This window comes from Perca fluviatilis, chromosome 22, assembly GCF_010015445.1.
Source record: "Perca fluviatilis chromosome 22, GENO_Pfluv_1.0, whole genome shotgun sequence".
Lineage (NCBI taxonomy): Eukaryota > Metazoa > Chordata > Actinopteri > Perciformes > Percidae > Perca > Perca fluviatilis.
Window position 1 is genome coordinate 25816782 of NC_053133.1, and position 20330 is coordinate 25837111.

The window sequence follows — 20330 nt, forward strand, 5'->3', positions numbered from 1 at the left end:
AATCACGACTGTGTGCACACAACTACGGTAAGCGTGGTAGGTCGAAGTGGACTCAGGTAGTCAATGACGGATGTTTATGACGGACCATTTGGGTGACCATTTTCACCTTTGTTTTCTCCTCCAAAATAAGTTGGACTAACTAGGGCTGCTCCCTCTTAGTCGATTAGTCGACTAATCGGTCGTTGTGGTCTTAGTCAGCTTAGATTTCTTTAGTCCATTAGTCATGTTTGATGCTTTTTTTCATGCTGAATGACTTATTTCCAAGAAACGTACGTACGAGCACATCTCTGGTAAACACAAGAATTAAAGTGGTGCTTTTTGCATGACTCAGATTTACAGATCTGTCGATTAAATCAACTAATCGATACAATTGAATGAGTGTTAGTCGACTAAGAATTTCTTCAAATCGAGCACAGCCCTAGGACTAACTTTGTTTGTTTACAACTTGTCCGACTGGATTCCCCGACCTCAGCTGTTAATGTGATAAATACAACGTTAAGACCCAAATTGTAATATAACAGAATTATCTTTCACTTGCAGATAACCTATCAATTGTTCGTTTTTTTTATATAATAAATATATACGTTTATTTTAATAATAGTATGGTTTTTTTTTTTTTTTTTTTTAATATAAGGGGGGGGGGGCCGTTTACTACTGCGGAGGGTTGTCCACCGTCCTGATGATGACGATCTGCTCCAGGCTCGGGGCAGGGGAGGGCTGCGGCCTCAGCTGCTCCACCAGAGCGTGGAGCGTGTCCGAGTTGATGGTCTGCTCCTGGTCCGGCTCGTAGGTCACCTGCTCGTTGGCGGGGTTAGCCGGCTCCGCCTTGAAGTCCTGCACGTCGTCGTCGGCGGCGGTGTTTGCGGCGGCGGCCGTGGCGGCAGATGGAGCCGAGGCTTTCGGGGTCGGGGTGGTCGGCTCGGGGTTGGAGGGCTCGTCTTCCGGGATGGAAGCCATTCCTTTGTTTTCCTGGGAGAGTTTGCTCTGGACGAAGGCCACAGGGTGGCTGGAAGCCAGGAGGACTACTGCTCACACACACACACACACACACGCACAGACACGCACATTACACGCCTACACACACGCACTTACACACCGCACACACACGCACACACGCACAATACTGCGCACACACAGACACGCATAACAATAACACACACACAGACGCGCACACACACAGACACACACACACACAGACACACGCACACACAAACACACACGCACACACACACACACACACACACACAAAGTTAAAATACTAAAGTTAGAATACTGCTGGTTCTTGTACTGAAACAAGTGAAAAACAAAATTGCTAACGGTCTTGTGATATGTTTTAGACGTTTTAATAAGGATGGGGATTAGTTCTGCTTCTGGAGCTAAAACTCTAGTGTGGACGGAGATTGATTTAGTAGTAGTGTAGATTTGGCCTTAATCAGTGGTTGCATCACACAAAGGTACAGTCTTTACAGGTGTAAAATACGCAACGTGCAAGGCTTCACGGACACACATTCGTGCAATAGATTCACTGTTGCCAAAATATCCAGTCAAACTTTAACATCACTGGAATATTATTGAATCACATTTTAAAATTACATTTTTACATTGTGTTGGGCTTTTAAAAATGACCCTGATGTTTCTGCTGCTGTCAGATTATGAACAGAGAATGACCAAAGCGTTTGCAGAAACAAACAAACACACACACACACACACACACACACACACACACACACACCTGTATCACTATCTTTGTGGGGACATACCATTGACATAATGCATTCCCTAGCCCCTTACCCTAACCTTAACCATCCCAACTAAATGCCTAACCTTAACCCTTACCCTAACCTTAACCATCCCAACTAAATGCCTAACCTTAACCCTTACCCTAACCTTAACCATCCCAACTAAATGCCTAACCTTAACCCTTACCCTCACCCTAACCATAACCTAATTCTAACCCTAGTCCTAAAACCAAGTCTTAACCCTCAAACAGCCCTTTAAACTCGTGGGGACCAGCATTTTGGTCCCCACGAGGCTGTGCAGACCCCACAAGTATACTGTAGTCCCCGGTTTTTGGACCCCACGAATATAGTAAAACAGGTGTACACACACACACACACACACACACACACACACCTCACCTGCTCTGGCTCTCTCCTTGTGTTGCCGCACTTCATCAGCGTGAGCCTTCTCCTGGTGTTTGATCATGTTCTTCACGCTGGCGAACCTGTTTCCACACAGCAGACACTGGACACCGTTGTTCCCCTCTGTACACACACACACACACACACACACACACACACACACACACACACACACACACACACACACACACACACACACACACACACACACACACACACACACACACACACACACACACACACACACAGTGAGCGACTTTAGATCCTGCTTTCCTCTTCTCTGAGGAGAAACTTTGTTGAGGTGAAAAGTCTGACGTGGGATCCAGGAAAACTCACCCGGGTGAAGGCGCCTCATGTGTTTCTTCAGTTCGGAAGACGTCACAAAGCTTGCGGCACATTGCGGCTGGGAACATTTGTACGGCGTCTCTCCTGAAATGCAAACACAGTCACACACAGACACACACACACACACACGCGTACGTTAGATTCAGGACAGCTATTTGGAGCCAAAAGGCGACAAGGTTTTGGCTGCTAAATGACCCAGCAAGTTCTGCTGTGAAATTCTAGCCGGCTGACGTTCCGATCCCGTTGATAAACGTGGGGAAACCCTCTCACCGGTGTGTTTTCGTGCGTGAGCGATGAGAGAGGAAGAGACAGAAAAGGACATGCCGCACAGGTCACACTGGTACGGTTTCTCTCCGGTGTGTCGTCGCTTGTGATAGGTCAACGTGCTCGACTGAGCGAACGCCTGACCACAGATGTCACAGACGTACGGCTTCTCGCCACTGTGCAGCCTGTAGAGAAAAACACACACACACACACACAAAATAAATAAAGTCTTCCCTTTCCAGACATTGAATGTGTCCATACAATAAATCTGACTGACGCAATGTTCCAATCTGTAGATAAAAAATAAAATAAAAGGAACACTTAAGTGAAAATGGGATACAACATACTTAAACCTGAGATAAATAACATACAAAGACAAATAGTAACACTAGGGCCGTGCTCGACTAAAGAAATTCTTCTAATCATTAATCTAATCAGTTAGTTGATTTAATCGGCAGATGTGTGTACTTGGAGAGGTCGTTGAGACTACTTAGACTTTGATGTCCCCGAGAGGCAATTTGTTGTACAGTCCAGGCATATTGACACAGAGTCCACAACACAAACACTGAACCAGACATCTACAGCACTATTTATCTAACACATAACATGCACACATTGTTATGTTGCACTTCCCTAAAAGGCCTAATGTCATAAATAAATGAAACTACTGCACAGTACTTCACATATATTCCTCCTCCAGTCATACCCCTCCACACATCTGACTAAAAAGGAGCAGAGTAATTGCAATAAAACAGTTTTAAAATGTTCAAGTTTTAAGAACATTTTTGTGCTGTAATGTAACTGGCTATAACTTTGTATCATTTATTTTAGACTACATTAGTAATTAAAAGTGTATTAAATAGCCTACGTGGGCTAAATATTAAAATCCATTGATCATCTGATAACCAAGTTTCTCCACAAAGAATCAGGCAAAAAGTCCACTTTAAATCTTGTGTTTACCAGAGATGTGCTCATAAGTTTCTTGGAAATTTAGCACGAAAAAGCATAAAAAAAAAAAAGACTAATTGACTAAAGAAATCTTAGTCAACTAAGACCAAAACGACCGATTAGTCGACTAAGCTACTGAAAGGTGGCAGCCCAGCTCTAAGTAACACACACTGTCACCCTGTCATTTAATCATTTAAGGTAGCTTCGCAACCGGTAGGAATCGGACGGGATTGGAACGCAAAATTTCGGTTCCACTTAACGTGAAAAATGTGAACGTAAAAATATCACTCTCTCTCTCTCTGTAGTCTACCGTTAGCTAGCTACCGTAAATGTAGGCTACTTTTAAAATGCCAGATTTTCCTAGCCTAGAAATCTAGATGCACCCTAGCGGCAGCAAATGTAATTTGCAGCCAGGAGGGGTCTAGGCACTCTCCGTTGACTTGCAAGCTGGAAAAACCAAACTCTGGTCAGGCCAATCACATCGTGTATAGAGTCGGTGGGCGGGGCTTATGGCTGCTGCTGCTGGGAACAGCGGTCTTCTGGAAGACTTGGAGTTCAGCTTTTCTTTGAGAAAAGAAAAAAAAACGTCACTGAAGTCATTCTTAAAAAAGGAAGATGTGTTCGGAGTTTTGCCGACCAGATACGGCAAAAGTTTAATATCTATCAACTAGCTCCGCTACCTTCTTTGTTGCTCTGATTGGTTGTAGCGCTATCCTATGGCGTGCAGAGAGAATTTGAAAGACAACCGTTTATCCCGCCCCTCAGATTGAGCCCTGCCAATGGGGAGTTCCCAGACCTCAACATCTGGATGTGGGTCTGGCTTGTCAGGCTAATATTTTCCCTCTGGGCTCACCAAAACGGACGTAAAAGCATATTAACCACTCCCTGCACGTGATCGCTAGTTAACATATTACACTTTTTCAAGAACAGTTTAGGAATCGGAATCATTTAAAAGTACCGGTTCGGCATCGGAAGTGTAAAAATCCAAACGATAGCCCAACCCTATTCCCCCCCAGGCAACCAGTGGCGTCTCCTCGACGGCAACAGCTACAGGTGAGTCGGCCTTTTCCATCCACCGCTGTCTAGTAATACCCAGAGCAGTGCGTGTACCTGATGTGTATTTTGTAGTTGGACGAGGTGGCGAACTTGAATCCGCAGCGCTCGCAGGTGTACGGCTTCTCCTCGCCGTGGTGCATCCGGCGGTGAGCGACCAGCTGACACTTCTGGGCAAAACACTTGTCGCAGCTGGAGCAGTTAAACGGCTTCTCGCCTGCAACAGACACCACAGAGAGAGACACACAGAGAGACACACACAGAGAGACACACAGAGAGACACACACAGAGAGACACAGAGAGAGAGACAGAGACACACAGAGAGACACACAGAGAGACACACAGAGAGAGAGACAGAGACACACAGAGAGAGAGAGAGACACACAGAGAGAGACACAGAGAGACACAGAGAGAGACACACAGAGACACAGAGAGACACATAGAGAGACACACAGAGACACAGAGAGAGACACAGAGAGACACACAGAGAGAGACAGAGACACACACAGAGAGACAGAGACACACAGAGACACAGAGACACAGAGAGACACAGAGACAGAGACACAGAGACACAGAGAGACACACACAGACACAGAGAGAGACACAGAGAGACACACAGAGACACAGAGAGACACAGAGAGACACAGAGAGAGACACAGAGACACACAGAGAGACACACAGAGAGACACAGAGAGAGACAGAGACACACAGAGAGAGACAGAGACACACAGAGACACAGAGAGACACATAGAGAGACACACAGAGACACAGAGACACACAGAGACACACACAGAGACACAGAGAGAGACACAGAGACACACAGAGAGACACAAGGAGACACACAGAGAGAGACACCAGAGGAGACACAAAAGACACAGAGAGCACAGAGAGGACAGAGACACATGAGAGAGAGCAAGGAGACAATGGAGAGAGACACAGAGACACACAGAGAGAGACAGAGACACACAGAGAGAGACAGAGACACACAGAGAGAGACAGAGAGAGACACAGAGACACACAGAGAGAGACAGAGACACACAGAGAGAGACACAGAGAGAGACACACAGAGACACACAGAGAGAGACAGAGAGAGACACACAGAGACACACACACAGAGAGACACACAGAGAGAGAGACAGAGAGAGACACACACACAGAGAGACACACAGAGAGAGACACACAGAGAGAGAGACAGAGAGAGACACACACACAGAGAGACACACAGAGAGAGAGACAGAGAGAGACACACACACAGAGAGACACACAGAGAGAGACACACAGAGAGAGAGACAGAGAGAGACACACACACACACACACACACACAGAGAGACACACACAGAGAGACACACAGAGAGAGACACAGAGACACACACACAGAGAGACACACAGAGAGAGACAGAGAAGAGACACACACACACACAGAGAGACACACACAGAGAGACACACACAGAGAGACACACAGAGAGAGACACACAGAGAGAGGTGATTTAGTTCAGCCAAACTGGTGAGTTACTGGTAGGGCCGTGCAATGAATCGAAATTTCAATTGTGATTTTGTCTCCTGATGATCACAAAGACAGAGTAATGGAGAAAAACAATTATTTTGCACATTACGTTTTGCGAGTAAACTCTTATTTTGTCTTGTGATCTGAAATTTCTTCTTTTTTTTTTTTTAATGTTTAAACGGGTAAAGTATGAAGGGAAATTTCAGAGTTCAAGGTGTTTTTACTGTTGATTTGTTTAACTGTTTCACTACTTTTAACATCCAATATTTGCAACATCTTTCTTAGAAACAGGGCTGCATTGTTAGAGTGCATGTCGGAGAATAGTGCGGTCACTCGGCAGAAAAAAATAAATAAAAAGAGACTAGCTGTCCAGATGATCAGCCAGTTGAGATGGTGTGTGTGTACGTCCTTGAGAACTGTAAGTCGTATAACTTCTGTTTTCAGTTCATTTAAGCCTGTATCAGTCTATAGGTCTTGTATTAGTCTATAGGTCCTGTATCAGTCTATAGGTCCTGTATTAGTCTATAGGTCCTGTATTAGTCTATAGGTCTTGTATTAGTCTATAGGTCCTGTATTAGTCTATAGGTCCTGTATCAGTCTATAGGTCCTGTATCAGTCTATAGGTCCTGTATTAGTCTATAGGTCCTGTATTAGTCTATAGGTCTTGTTTCTATGGTCCTGTATTAGTCTATAGGTCCTGTATTAGTCTATAGGTCCTGTATTAGTCTATAGGTCCTGTATTAGTCTATAGGTCCTGTATTAGTCTATAGGTCCTGTATTAGTCTATAGGTCCTGTATTAGTCTATAGGTCTTGTATTAGTCTATAGGTCCTGTATTAGTCTATAGGTCCTGTATTAGTCTATAGGTCTTGTATCAGTCTATAGGTCCTGTATCAGTCTATAGGTCTTGTATTAGTCTATAGGTCCTGTATCAGTCTATAGGTCTTGTATCAGTCTATAGGTCCTGTATTAGTCTATAGGTCTTGTATTAGTCTATAGGTCCTGTATTAGTCTATAGGTCCTGTATTAGTCTATAGGTCCTGTATTAGTCTATAGGTCTTGTATTAGTCTATAGGTCTTGTATTAGTCTATAGGTCTTGTATTAGTCTATAGGTCCTGTATTAGTCTATAGGTCTTGTATTAGTCTATAGGTCTTGTATTAGTCTATAGGTCCTGTATTAGTCTATAGGTCTTGTATTAGTCTATAGGTCCTGTATTAGTCTATAGGTCTTGTATTAGTCTATAGGTCCTGTATTAGTCTATATGTCTTGTATTAGTCTATAGGTCCTGTATTAGTCTATAGGTCTTGTATCAGTCTCTAGGTCCTGTATTAGTCTAAAGGTCCTGTATTAGTCTATAGGTCTTGTATTAGTCTATAGGTCTTGTATTAGTCTATAGGTCCTGTATTAGTCTATAGGTCCTGTATTAGTCTATAGGTCCTGTATTAGTCTATAGGTCTTGTATTAGTCTATAGGTCTTGTATTAGTCTATAGGTCCTGTATTAGTCTATAGGTCCTGTATTAGTCTATAGGTCTTGTATTAGTCTATAGGTCTTGTATCAGTCTATAGGTCCTGTATCAGTCTATAGGTCCTGTATCAGTCTATAGGTCCTGTATCAGTCTATAGGTCCTGTATCAGTCTATAGGTCCTGTATTAGTCTATAGGTCCTGTATTAGTCTATAGGTCCTGTATTAGTCTATAGGTCTTGTATTAGTCTATAGGTCCTGTATTAGTCTAAAGGTCCTGTATTAGTCTATAGGTCTTGTATTAGTCTATAGGTCTTGTATTAGTCTATAGGTCCTGTATTAGTCTATAGGTCCTGTATTAGTCTATAGGTCCTGTATTAGTCTATAGGTCCTGTATTAGTCTAAAGGTCCTGTATAAGTCTATAGGTCCTGTATTAGTCTAAAGGTCCTGTATTAGTCTAAAGGTCTTGTATTAGTCTATAGGTCCTGTATTAGTCTAAAGGTCCTGTATTAGTCTAAAGGTCCTGTATCAGTCTATAGGTCCTGTATCAGTCTATAGGTCCTGTATCCGTCTATAGGTCCTGTATCCGTCTATAGGTCCTGTATTAGTCTATAGGTCCTGTATTAGTCTATAGGTCCTGTATCAGTCTATAGGTCCTGTATTAGTCTATAGGTCCTGTATTAGTCTATAGGTCCTGTATTAGTCTATAGGTCCTGTATTAGTCTAAAGGTCCTGTATTAGTCTATAGGTCTTGTATTAGTCTATAGGTCCTGTATTAGTCTAAAGGTCCTGTATTAGTCTATAGGTCTTGTATTAGTCTATAGGTCCTGTATTAGTCTAAAGGTCCTGTATTAGTCTATAGGTCCTGTATCAGTCTATAGGTCCTGTATTAGTCTATAGGTCCTGTATTAGTCTATAGGTCCTGTATTAGTCTATAGGTCCTGTATTAGTCTATAGGTCCTGTATTAGTCTATAGGTCCTGTATTAGTCTATAGGTCCTGTATTAGTCTATAGGTCCTGTATCAGTCTATAGGTCCTGTATTAGTCTATAGGTCTTGTATTAGTCTATAGGTCTTGTATTAGTCTATAGGTCTTGTATTAGTCTATAGGTCCTGTATCAGTCTATAGGTCCTGTATTAGTCTATAGGTCCTGTATCAGTCTATAGGTCTTGTATTAGTCTATAGGTCTTGTGACCGTTGATCATTTCAATTTTAGTTTTTAATTTTTTTCTATATAATATATATAATCTATAATATCTCTATAGTATCTCTAGCTGGAAAAAGGAGACAGCACGAATTTTCCGTCAACTTTTGTGATGTTGACATGATGACGTGAGAGACGGCGCTGTGCTGTAACTGCTTCACATCAACAACACTAAAGCAGCACAAAGATTAAACATTAAACATCATGGCTACTCTCCTTTTTGTATGTATAGTATATGTAGCGGCATACTTCTGAGACATTATACCTGGCCCTAAGAAAAACTAACTAACACTTAAAGGTATTGTGGAGGATTTTCCCGAATTTTAGAAAAGAACCGCCCTCTGTACTTTTTGAAAAAAATGCACCTGCGCAACACTCGCCTATTAAACGTGTGCACGAGAGTGCACTGTTTACAAGTTGCTGTCGGCATGGCTCATACAAGCCTACTTTCCAAAAGAAAATTTTGCACTTTTTCACAAATTGAGATGTTTACCGTGTGTGCGCGGTGCGCGACTTGTGCCAGGGCTAGCATCGCTAATCATAGCTTACATCAACTTTCACTAGCAGGGATTTTAAATGGATTTCTCCAAATAGCACGCCAAACTTTACCTGTGGAGTAGAAACTTCACGACTGAGGCATCAGTGGGAAGCCCAACCTGTGCTTTTAGCGCACGCCAGCGTGTGAAATATTCTCCCAAAAGCTTCAATGCTTCAATGAATGGCTGAAACCGAAGCTCAAGCTCACCACACATATACACCTGGAAGCTAGGGACGTGCACGTACAACGGCCTTACGTAAACATAGCACCAGAATGATTGACAACCAGGAGGACCAATAGTCTTGATGATCCACCCGGAAAAAGAAAATCCTCCACTATACCTTTAATATATAAAAAATAGGGGTGGTACGGTTCACAAAACCCACGGTTCGGTTCGTATCACGGTTTTAGGGTCACGGTTTTCGGTTCAGTACGGTTCTTATTTTTTCTTTAACACTCCAGAATATACTTCAGCATATGATATATAGCTAAAATTAGCATATTGAATGCATGTTGCACAAAACGTGCACACAGTGGCAGTTCTATATTGTTTTATTTCATCATAGGTAACGTGAAATCCAAAATGTTCCCACACACCAGACTATAAACGCGGGCCGCATCCTCCAGCTCGGTCAGCCTCTCTCCCACTGGACATTTCTGCAGGTGACGTGACCTGCGGCGCCCCACACTTGAGGAGCTTGGAAACCGGTGTCTCTCAAAATCTGATGAAAATCTTTTAAACTGACCTTTGTCGATCTGAAATGAAGACAGATTCAGCAACTGCATGGCCTATTTCTCGCTTAAAATGTTTTCAGAAACACGTTTCGGTGAACTATTTTAGTAGAATATGAGATCGTATTCTGAACGAGCCGCCATGACAGTCTGTTTTGAAATTCGGGACCAGCCAGACCCATGTGACGCAATCGTCCAATCAGCTGCCATGGGTTGCGTTTGTCACGCCCATCCCGCTCGTCATTTCCAGTAAGTGTTTTAACATAGGTGTATAAAGTGGACACTACGGCAGGAAGAGGTTAGTGACCATTAACAGTGTACTGACGAACCGTGCGGTACACACACGCTCCGAACCGAGACTAGCGAACCGAGCGGTTCGGGCGTTTTTTCATGAACCGTACCACCCCTAATAAAAAACTAAACTTTTCTGAAAAATGTAAACCAAAAATGTAGCCTTGCTTTAAACTAACTGCGACTTGACTGGAGTCAAAAACACGAGTCCATCGGAGGACTGACTCCTCCGACAGGTGATTCATTAACCACGAGTCGTCTCACCTGTGTGGATGCGCAGGTGTGTTTTCAGCTGGGTAGCCTGTCTGAAGTTTTTGGAGCAGAAGATGCAGACAAACGGCTTCAGGCCCTTGTGGATCTTCTCGTGCCGGCGCAGGCTGCTCACGTCTTTGAACAGTTTGTTGCACTCGGTGCACGACAGCGTCATCTCGTCCATTTCGGACGGATCCTGTTCCCCGACCTCCCCCTCCTCTCGCTCGCCCTCGCCGCCGTCGTCCGTCCCCGCGCCGCCGCTCTCCTCGTCCTCCTCCTCCTCCTTCATTCTCCGGCCCCTCCCTCTGCCTCTCCCCCTGCCTCTCCCCCTCCCTCTCCCCCTCCGTCCCTCCCCGCTGCTCAGCCGAGGCTTCTTGGGCGGAGACTCGTCCTCCAGCGAAGGGCTCCAGTCCTCGGAGGTGTCCCCTAAATCCTTCACGCTCCCATCTGCGTCAGAGTCTTCCAAAGACAGATCTTCACTTTTGAATCCACCTCTCCCTCTCCCTCTCCCCCTGCCTCTCCCTCTCCCCCTGCCCCTCCCTCTGCCTCTCCCCCTCCCCCTGTAGCCCTGGGTTTTGGGTGTGCCGTCAACCGAGCTGCTCGGCTCCGCCATTTGTTCGCCGCTCAAACTCTTGGGCGGTCGGCCTCTCTTCCTTCCCTGTCCTCTTCCGATGCCCTTTGGCGTAGCGGGGGTGTACTCTCCGTCGCTTTTCTCTCCCTCTTCCGCGTCTCCATCTCCGGGCTCGACGCCCGTCTTGTCGCCAGCGTGGCCGTCCTCTTGGTACTCCCCCGTAACGGAGACAATAGACAGGGGGACGGGAGAGCTGGCGCTGCCAGGAGAGGCCGGGCTGGAAGGAGAGAGACCGGCTTCTTTATCGGCCTCGGACTGGGACGTTTCGCTCAGCTCGGACCAGTGGGACGTTTCCTCCAGAAACTTCGTGGCCTCGGACATCCCAAGGAACACCGCCGCTCGACGCACCGCCGCTTGTCTGGTACTGAAACCACGAAAGCAAACATTTCAGTCGTTAAGTTAGTTGAGAAACTATTTGGTTTAACCCTGGGGTTCTCTTTCGTCAACCTTGACACCTTTTTTTCCCAGTTTTGTTGTCGCTTTTTCCAACGTTTTAAATTGTTACATTTTTCTTCTACACATTTTCAGCGCTTATTTCTACGTCCCACATTTTTTTTCATATCAAACAAAATTTTTAAAAACGGGTCAATGTGACCCAAAGCCAACACAAGGGTTGACCTCAAATCCTATATTCCAGGGGGTTCCCTGCCATTATAGGGCTCAGGTGCAAGCCGTTTTGGGGACCACCTAAGCTGAATCAATGTAGAATCAACGTAAGCACCTGAGCTAACTGAATGACTCTCCTCAGATCTAATGATTGTAGTTTGTCCCCAGTCAACATGGCATCATGACTTTGCGTAAACATACACGCCACTTTCCTGAGGCCAAATGGCGTGTTATCTGTCCGCATTTTGAGCTCTCCTGGGTGAAAGTCCCGCGTTTTACCCATCCGCAGACTTCAGTCCTTTCATATTACTCGCTTCGGCGATTATTCACACGTAATTTAGGTCAAAACTGGTCCATGCTTTTATTTTTAGTAGACTTGACTACTGTAACGGCGTCCTTACAGGACTGCCTAAAAAACTAATTAGACAGCTGCAGCTGATTCAGAATTCTGCAGCAAGAGTTCTCACTAGGACAAAAAAAGTGGATCATATAACTCCGGTTCTAAAGACTTTACACTGGCTTCCAGTGCCTCAAAGAATTGATTTCAAAATGCTTATGCTGGTTTATAAATCCCTAAATGGCTTAGGACCAAAATATGTCTCAGATCTGTTAGTGCTTTATGAACCACCCAGACTTCTCAGGTGGTCTGGAACAGGTTTGCTCGTGGTCCCCAGAGTCAGAACTAAACAGGGGGAAGCAGCGTTCAGTTTTTATGCTCCGCCTATGTGGAACAAAATACCAGAAAACTGCAGGTCTGCCCCAACTCTCAGCTCTTTTAAATCAAGGCTGAAGACCTTACTTTTTGATAATGCTTTTCGTTAATTCTTTTATTGAAAAGTGAATTTTATTCTTGTATTTTATTTCGTATACAATTTTAATACGGAATTGTACATTTTATTTTTGGATTTTTTTTTTATACTGAACTATATTTTTATTTATGTATCTTAAATGGATTTAAATTTGTATTCATTACTATTTTTATTCTTATTTTACTCCCTATTTTACCTTATATTTGTGTAAAGCACTTTGAGTTGCCTTGTGCTGAAATGTGCTATATAAATAAAATTGCCTTGCCTTGCCTTCAATGGAGGCCGAACGTCGTTGATAAACACGCTAAAAAGCGATTATGCGTCTTGATAACACGGCAAAATTTCATTCGCATTGGCGTGTCATACATACGCCACTTAATGATCTCAGTCTGCCCCAGTGGACTTCTTAAGCAAGTTTAGTCTTTAAGCTTTTTGAGTGTTATTTAATTATTATCTGCTGTAGCTTTTTCAACATTTTAGACACAGATATGGTGATAATAATGGTCAAATTATGTGAAATTGCATACATCTTTTTTTTGAAAGACGCAACATTCTCTTGAGGGAGGACCCCTAACCGCCACCAAATACGAGCACCTACCCGAAGTCTTCCATTTTCTTTTTTTTTACGATTATTTTTTGGGGCTTTTCCGCCTTTTAATGGACAGGACAGCTAGGTGAGAAAGGGAAGAGAGAGAGAGGGGGAGGGGGGAAGACATGGCAGGAAATCATCAGAGGTCGGACTCCAACCCTGGACGCCGAGGCATAAACCTCTATGTATATGTGCGCCTGGCTCTACCCACTGAGCCAACCCGGCCACAGAACCAGAGTCTTCTTTTAAATAATTTTTTTAAAACACATTTAACTAGATTTTACATTGTCTTTTTTTCCCTATAACCTGTTCATTTCATTGTTTAAAGCTGCCACATCTTTCCTTTTTCACAATGACAATGATGTACACATACACACACACACACACACACACACACACACACACACACACACACACACACACACACACACACACACACACACACACATATATGTGTATGTGTGTTTTGATTTGCGCTTGTTTTCCTCTGTCAAAGCCCTTTGTAAGCTATTGTTTTTAAAGGGTGCTATACAAATAGAGTTATTATATTATTATTACTACTACCTTAGTCTTTTCCAAAGCTAGGGAAACTGTATTTGATGCAGTTTTACCTGCTGAGGTTCATCTGTCCGGTGTAGATGAACTCCAGGAGTTTCTCCAGAGCGTAGCGGCTGACCTTATCGGGGTCCAAGGTTGTGACATCTTGACCCTTTTCAGCCTGGGCGGAGAAGTACTTGCTGAACGCAGCCAGGATGTTGCGGTGGGCTCTGAACTCCACGTCTCTCACCATTATGGTTATATCGCACAAGAAGTCCATCTCTCGCTGCTGATGTAGGCGCTGCAAGAGCAGCTTCCCATGATTGGTGACATGAGCCATCTCTGCTGCAGGTAAACAACCATAGACAGTATAAGACATGGACACCACGACACCACATACTTCGACGGAGACCAGTGAAGTAAATTAGAAGCACTTTTCCGGTGATGGCTGAGCGTTACTTTTTCCCCTTTATGAGAGGTTGTCCTTTGGGGGTTGGGGGTGCTGTTAAATGCTAAAATCAACAGAATACTTTCATTTGAAGAGCCATTAGCCACAAACTGCACGCGCTGTGAGCTCTTTAATGCGGCTTTGCATGTCACACAGTTTCAAAAGGAAAACACAATCTTTGAATTATTGCTGCTACAAGATCTTTACTGTGTGTTTGTGTATTTTTGTGATGGTTTAATACATTACGGCTGTTTTAATAACCAATACTAAACACGTGCTGCACTTACATGGCTAAAGACAAATGCAAATGTATTTAATTGTATTTGAAAGTCTACCAAATAACATGTTTGGATAGGAATAACTGAATGTAGCTCAACTACACCACTCTTTACTTACCGGTTATGGTAGTCTGCTGTAGTTGGTTAATAACATTTGAGACTTTGTGGGACATTTCTAACACCCCAAAAGTTAGATGGAAATAAATGAACTGTTAAGACTACAAGTTGGCCAGTAGCAATTATTACATAATTGTCTAATTTTAAATTTTTTAAATAACCACAATGAATTGCTAAAATTAGCTACGGTCTTAAGGTGTGTGACTGGTAATTGCTGACTTTGTTTAGATATGCTGAAATGTAATACATTTTGGAATACAAAATATGTTTGTTGATAATAAAGAGGCGTTGTTTACTTTATAGTAGTCTCGCATTGCCAGACCCTCCTCCACAGCGCTGCGGAGGAGGGTCTGGCTGGTCCACACACAATCGTCTTGGGCGGCGCTTAGCACCAACAGAGCCACGGTGCCTCTGCAAAATAGCCTCTGGAAGGAACTTGTTTTGGTGGAACATGTCTACGTTCAAAAGTAGTTTTAGTCGTGCAACAGAAAACTCAGATTGGACAGATAGTCTAGCTAGCTGTCTGGATTTACCCTGCAAAGATCTGAGGAGCAGTTAACCATAGTCCTCACAAATCCACCGGAGGTTAGAACGCCAACACATGGGAAGAGGAAGGGGACGGACATCCAGCCGAAAAGAGGGGCATCCGGTGGAATTTCTGTCGGCAACGGAGCAATCCCGGAAGTGGAACGTCATGGATATAGACTGACTTTATAGGCTGTGTACCTGTGTTATTACATTAACTGGGTCACATAACAGTAATGTACCCAAAGGACGCATCCTGGAATTAATTTAAAACTATTAATTAATCCTTTTAAAATTTGACTGAAAGAGACGATTATATTGTTAATCGCAATTATTTCTGAGATAATTAATTGCACAGCAAAATTTGGAATTGTTACAGCTCTAACTACAAAGATGTACTATACTCAATATTTTCTACTGTTGCTGAAGACAAATATTTAAAACACAGCTTGCAAATAGTTTAATTCACTTTGATTTGGTTTAATTCCCTAAACAGCTGGCAGATGTATTTAGCAAACATTCCTCAAACAGAAGGTGGATTAATAAACATTTGGTGTAACACTGTGGCTCAAGTTTATTGTTGTTTTTAGTTGTTATTGGACAACAATAGAGCTTTATGGCACATAGGAAGAAGATGTTTCAGGCTTGACAAAAGGAAAATATAGAATAGACTTCTCCTTTTAGTCTCAAAGTAAATTATTTAAGTATTTATTTCGTCTCCGTCACCACCACCTACAACATGACAATTACCCCGTGCAATTATACATAGTTCTAGTACAATGATATACACAATGTGTGTATATTACAATTATGGGTGCGATTATCCATTATGCACATATCTTCATACATTAAAAAGGTGTAAATAGCTATTTTATTTTTGAAAAACGGGAGAACTGGAGAGCTACTTTGAAATAGTCTTTGAGAAAAAAAAGACGGTGCTCTTTGGGAGGGAGGCATAAACCAATCCAGTGAGCTTCAAGAACAAATCTGAGGGATTGTCTTTAGAATAAAAAGGTAAAATGCCTTTATTTCTTCTGGCACATTTGTTATATTGAATAAGATTCTTCAACCTGCCAGATGAACTAAAGGCATATTACATTTTAAACCTTTTATCTTAACAGGAGTGCCTTGGATTTTTTTTCTAAATGCTCACAAGGTATTTTATTTTATTTGTTTTTTGTCTTGTTGCATTTTTATTAAACACTCCTTTGTTTTGTTCTTCCCGTGGGATCAATACAGTTGTATCTTCATTTATCTTACAGAATTTTATGAATGAAACTAACATGTATGGGTCAGTTTAAGGACCTACAAATTAAACTGAATAAGGCTTGATAGTGTGTTTATATTGCTCACCTGGTGGAAATCCAATGTCAGAGCTGGAAAAAAACAAACAGAACAGTTCAATTAAATTTAAATAAAAAAGGCACATCAAAACTATTTTGCTGTGATTGTAAACAATGATATTAAAAGTACCAACTTACCGTCAGTAGTGTGTCTGCTTCACCAGCTCCTCTTTATCTCTTAAATTGTAGCTTTCTCTGTTGGAGATAGTTATGAATGAAAAAGAGAGCATTGGGAGCATAATGACAGCCTAAAAAAACAAAAGCACCATCTATATAAACACTTATCAACAGATATTACTCTCTGAATCAGCAGCTTTGACAGGTAAGATGAAAAAGCAGTTTTGGAAAATAAAAGCTCGCGCCTGCTTCCTGAGCAGGCCTTACGGTCATGCTAATGCTAACAGCAGTGTCGTAGATAGGTTAAAATGACTTCTGAGGGCAGTTTGTAGTTTCGTGTAGATTTAGGAATCCCTTGCGTGCAGTGCAAGCTGCCTCGAAAGCTATTACAGTGGTTGAGTGTTTCGATAGATTAAGTAATACGTGAAGCTAAGCTACCTGTTTTTGTAGTGGTAAAAAGCGCGGAAAACATTGTGCTCTTATTTCGAAGGTTCGACGGTTGGTGCCGGCGGTATCGACGTAAGTTGGCACAAAATCTTAGAAACGCTTATTTCAACGACGAGCCGTGCAAACGCGTCGCCAGTCATTATACAATGCGGGTGTAAATGTGGTATTATTAATCCAGCGCAAAGTAAATAAAAGCAGAAAAGTACCTTCTAATATCCGCGATCTTCAGCCATTATCCTGTGACGTCGGGGGTTCTCGCGAGACTTCGGCGTTCAAGCAAAGATACTCGGTTCGGTCAAGATGAACACCGCCTCGGCCGGACGACGGACGAGAGTCAGGTATGATTACTATCGCAAACATATAGGATTACCTATGAGGAATACTGGCAAAAAGAAGAGATTTCCTTTGAATTAATCCACAAATTCTATTACTCTAGTCTTTATGTTAAATCTATTTTACGAAAAGGCGTTTTACTTGTGATTTTTGGGCTTCAAGGATACTTTTCATCTTTGATTTTAGGCTACAGATCTACAGTGTATTAAAAAACAGCCTACATGGGCTAATTAAAAGTTCCAAAAAAAAAACTTTACAGTTTAGAGGCATTTTGCAGCGGTATTAGAAATCTACAACAAGACTCCATAATTGTTTTAGCTTTTGGATGTTATCATTTATCAATAATATTCTGCCTCATATATCAGAAAATAGTAGGTTTTAACATTCAAGGAATTTTATGTATTTTATTTATTTCAAACATTCTTGAAGCCAATATTGTAGTTTTGACTCCACTACATGTATTTCCCAACATTAGTTAGATTATACAAAAATATATCAATTAATAGTTATTAAATCAAACTACCCATCAGGATATAAAGTAGTTAAACAGTATCTATTTTCCAGCTGCAACAATAATGAGTAAATGGGAGATTCTGCATAATGAGTACTTTTACTTTTGGTTCTTTAAGTATATTTTGATACTTTACTTTTGTACTTTTTTACTAAAAACAATCTTCACTGTGGCATTACTACTTTAAGTTATAAGTAAAAGATCTTCTTCCCACACTGGCTATATCATGCCTATCATATCTAGCTCCTGGACTGATCTGATTTATGATCTTCACTGCATATTACAGTAAACTCCTCCTCTCTTGTGCTCAGAGTGCTTTCAATCTCAGCAGGTGGAGTCTAATAGGAAGATAAGTGAGCTGAATATTGTATGACAACACCATTATCTATCTTCTCTGTGTCTCTTTATCTCTTTTAATGTCCCTGCCACAAAGCTTTCTCCTGTTATTATCCTGCTCTCATTACCTTACTCTAATCAACCGTTCTGTTTAATGACATTTTAATTATACTGGTAGTTTTTTCAGGGTTATGTTTTTCCCTAAAATCAAAAATCTTTAAAAACCTGTGAGCTCAGGACCCAGGTTCCATTCAGCCCAAGATTATTAGTTCTGGGAGATGGGTCGGTCCTAAACGGGATGGATAAGCACATAAGAAGCTGGGTCCAGACTAGTTTAATGATAGCCAGACAGATTATTTTAAGAGGATGGAAGAATGAAGGGCTGCCGTCAATCCAGGAGTGGGCTTGTGAGATGGCTAGGGGGTGGCGGCGTTTGAAAAGATGTCTTATTATAATCGGTTTGCCAGATTGGATGTCTAGACTAGAAAATGGGGAAAGTTCCTGAACTTTCTGGAGGACTCCTAAGAAGCTTTGTGCTGGAGAGAGACGTGTATATGATGGACTTATGGTGCTGTCATTTATACATATGTTTATTTGGTTTATTGTCTATTATGTTACTATGGGGTACTGTGAGCTCAAGATCCTCACTCTCTTCAAATGAGTGTGATTAATATGCAGGGGGAGCTTCCGTGTGGTGGTTATCAGGAGCAGAAAGCCGTCCAGGGAGCTGTTTGAGTTTTAGGAAGTCAGTCAGTACAGCTTCTCCCTCTGATGCACAAACCCAGCAGCAGTAACACAACAACATCCTGCAGCTCTGACAGGTGATACCCGTGTCATGTTCAAAGCCTTGTTGTCCTGCACTGGGAAAAATGGATGTTATTTCAACCACAAGTGTGCATAAAATATTGGCAATTTCTGAAGCATTGAAAGTCTTTTTCATGTCATGTTTGTTGGTTTATGTGTGCAGCAACCACCAAGGCAGATTCCTTGCATGCATGCATGCATATTTGCATACGCATACTTGCATACTTACTTGGCATTAAACCTGATGCATGTCATTCCCCCCTCGCTCTCCCCTTTCATGTCTTCAGCTGTCCTGTCAATGAAGGCCTAAAAACGCCCCAAAAATAATCTTAAAAAAATGAAATACTTTGTAAGCAGATGGTTTGAAATGATATACAGCTCTGAAAACATACCAGACAGACAAACAGTATCTAAAGGAAGGATTTATGAAGGTGTCATGTGGAAATCCCGTAACTCCAGTTCTGTTGATCATCGTGTTGCTTTTACCCAACAAACTAGTTACTCCAGCTTCTCTTTGAAAGAGTGTATTTTTGTGTCGGTATCAGGGAAAGAGAAAAGCAACTATACTGCCAAACAAGCGAGCTAAGTGTAAGAGAGGTCAGCCTTTTTAGCCGCATAAATTGCCGATTTCCGTGCGAAATATGCGGGGCTTGCATGATTTCATAACCCCCGCATTTTCGTTGCAAAAAAGTCACATAATATATCTTAGCAGAAAGTTGAAAAATGTTGCGTTTACTTCACACGAGCAGCCATTTTCCCCTGTTGCCATGGGAACGTGAAGTGACGTTGTCACTACCCAAAGTGAGTAGAGTGCAGATTTGAGTTGCGCATGCGTCACTTTGTGACGAGTAACCTACAAGATGCTAACGGCGGTTTGAGCTAACGTTAGCAATCAAGTAGCCTACAAGATGCTAACGGCGGTTTGAGCTAACGTTAGCAATCAAGTAGCCTACTAGATGCTAACGGCGTTTTGAGCTAACGTTAACAATCTAACAATCATAGAGAGCTAAAACGTTTTTTAAATGACTGCTAGCTACAAGTTAGCAATCAAACACAACAGTGGCTGTCACTTGAATGGCGTTTTGAGCTAACGTTAGCAACCAAACAATCATAGATAGCTAAAACGTTTTAGAAATGATTTCCATCTTCTGTTATTGTATG

At 42.3% G+C, this 20330-nt stretch overlaps 1 protein-coding gene across 1 annotated transcript; it reads right to left on the minus strand.

The window, feature by feature from the left end:
• Window positions 1-647: 647 nt before the first annotated feature.
• On the minus strand, window positions 648-17159 carry mynn (myoneurin). Its single transcript, XM_039790947.1, has 10 exons — window positions 16760-17159; window positions 16632-16654; window positions 13985-14255; window positions 11285-11733; window positions 10751-11029; window positions 4809-4968; window positions 2757-2935; window positions 2478-2570; window positions 2139-2264; window positions 648-1025 (listed from the first exon to the last, which is right to left on the minus strand). Exons 3-10 carry the CDS (start codon window positions 14248-14250, stop codon window positions 652-654), a joined length of 1926 nt encoding a protein of 641 aa, XP_039646881.1. The 5' UTR covers window positions 14251-14255; window positions 16632-16654; window positions 16760-17159; the 3' UTR covers window positions 648-651.
• Between the last annotated feature and the right edge of the window lie 3171 nt (window positions 17160-20330).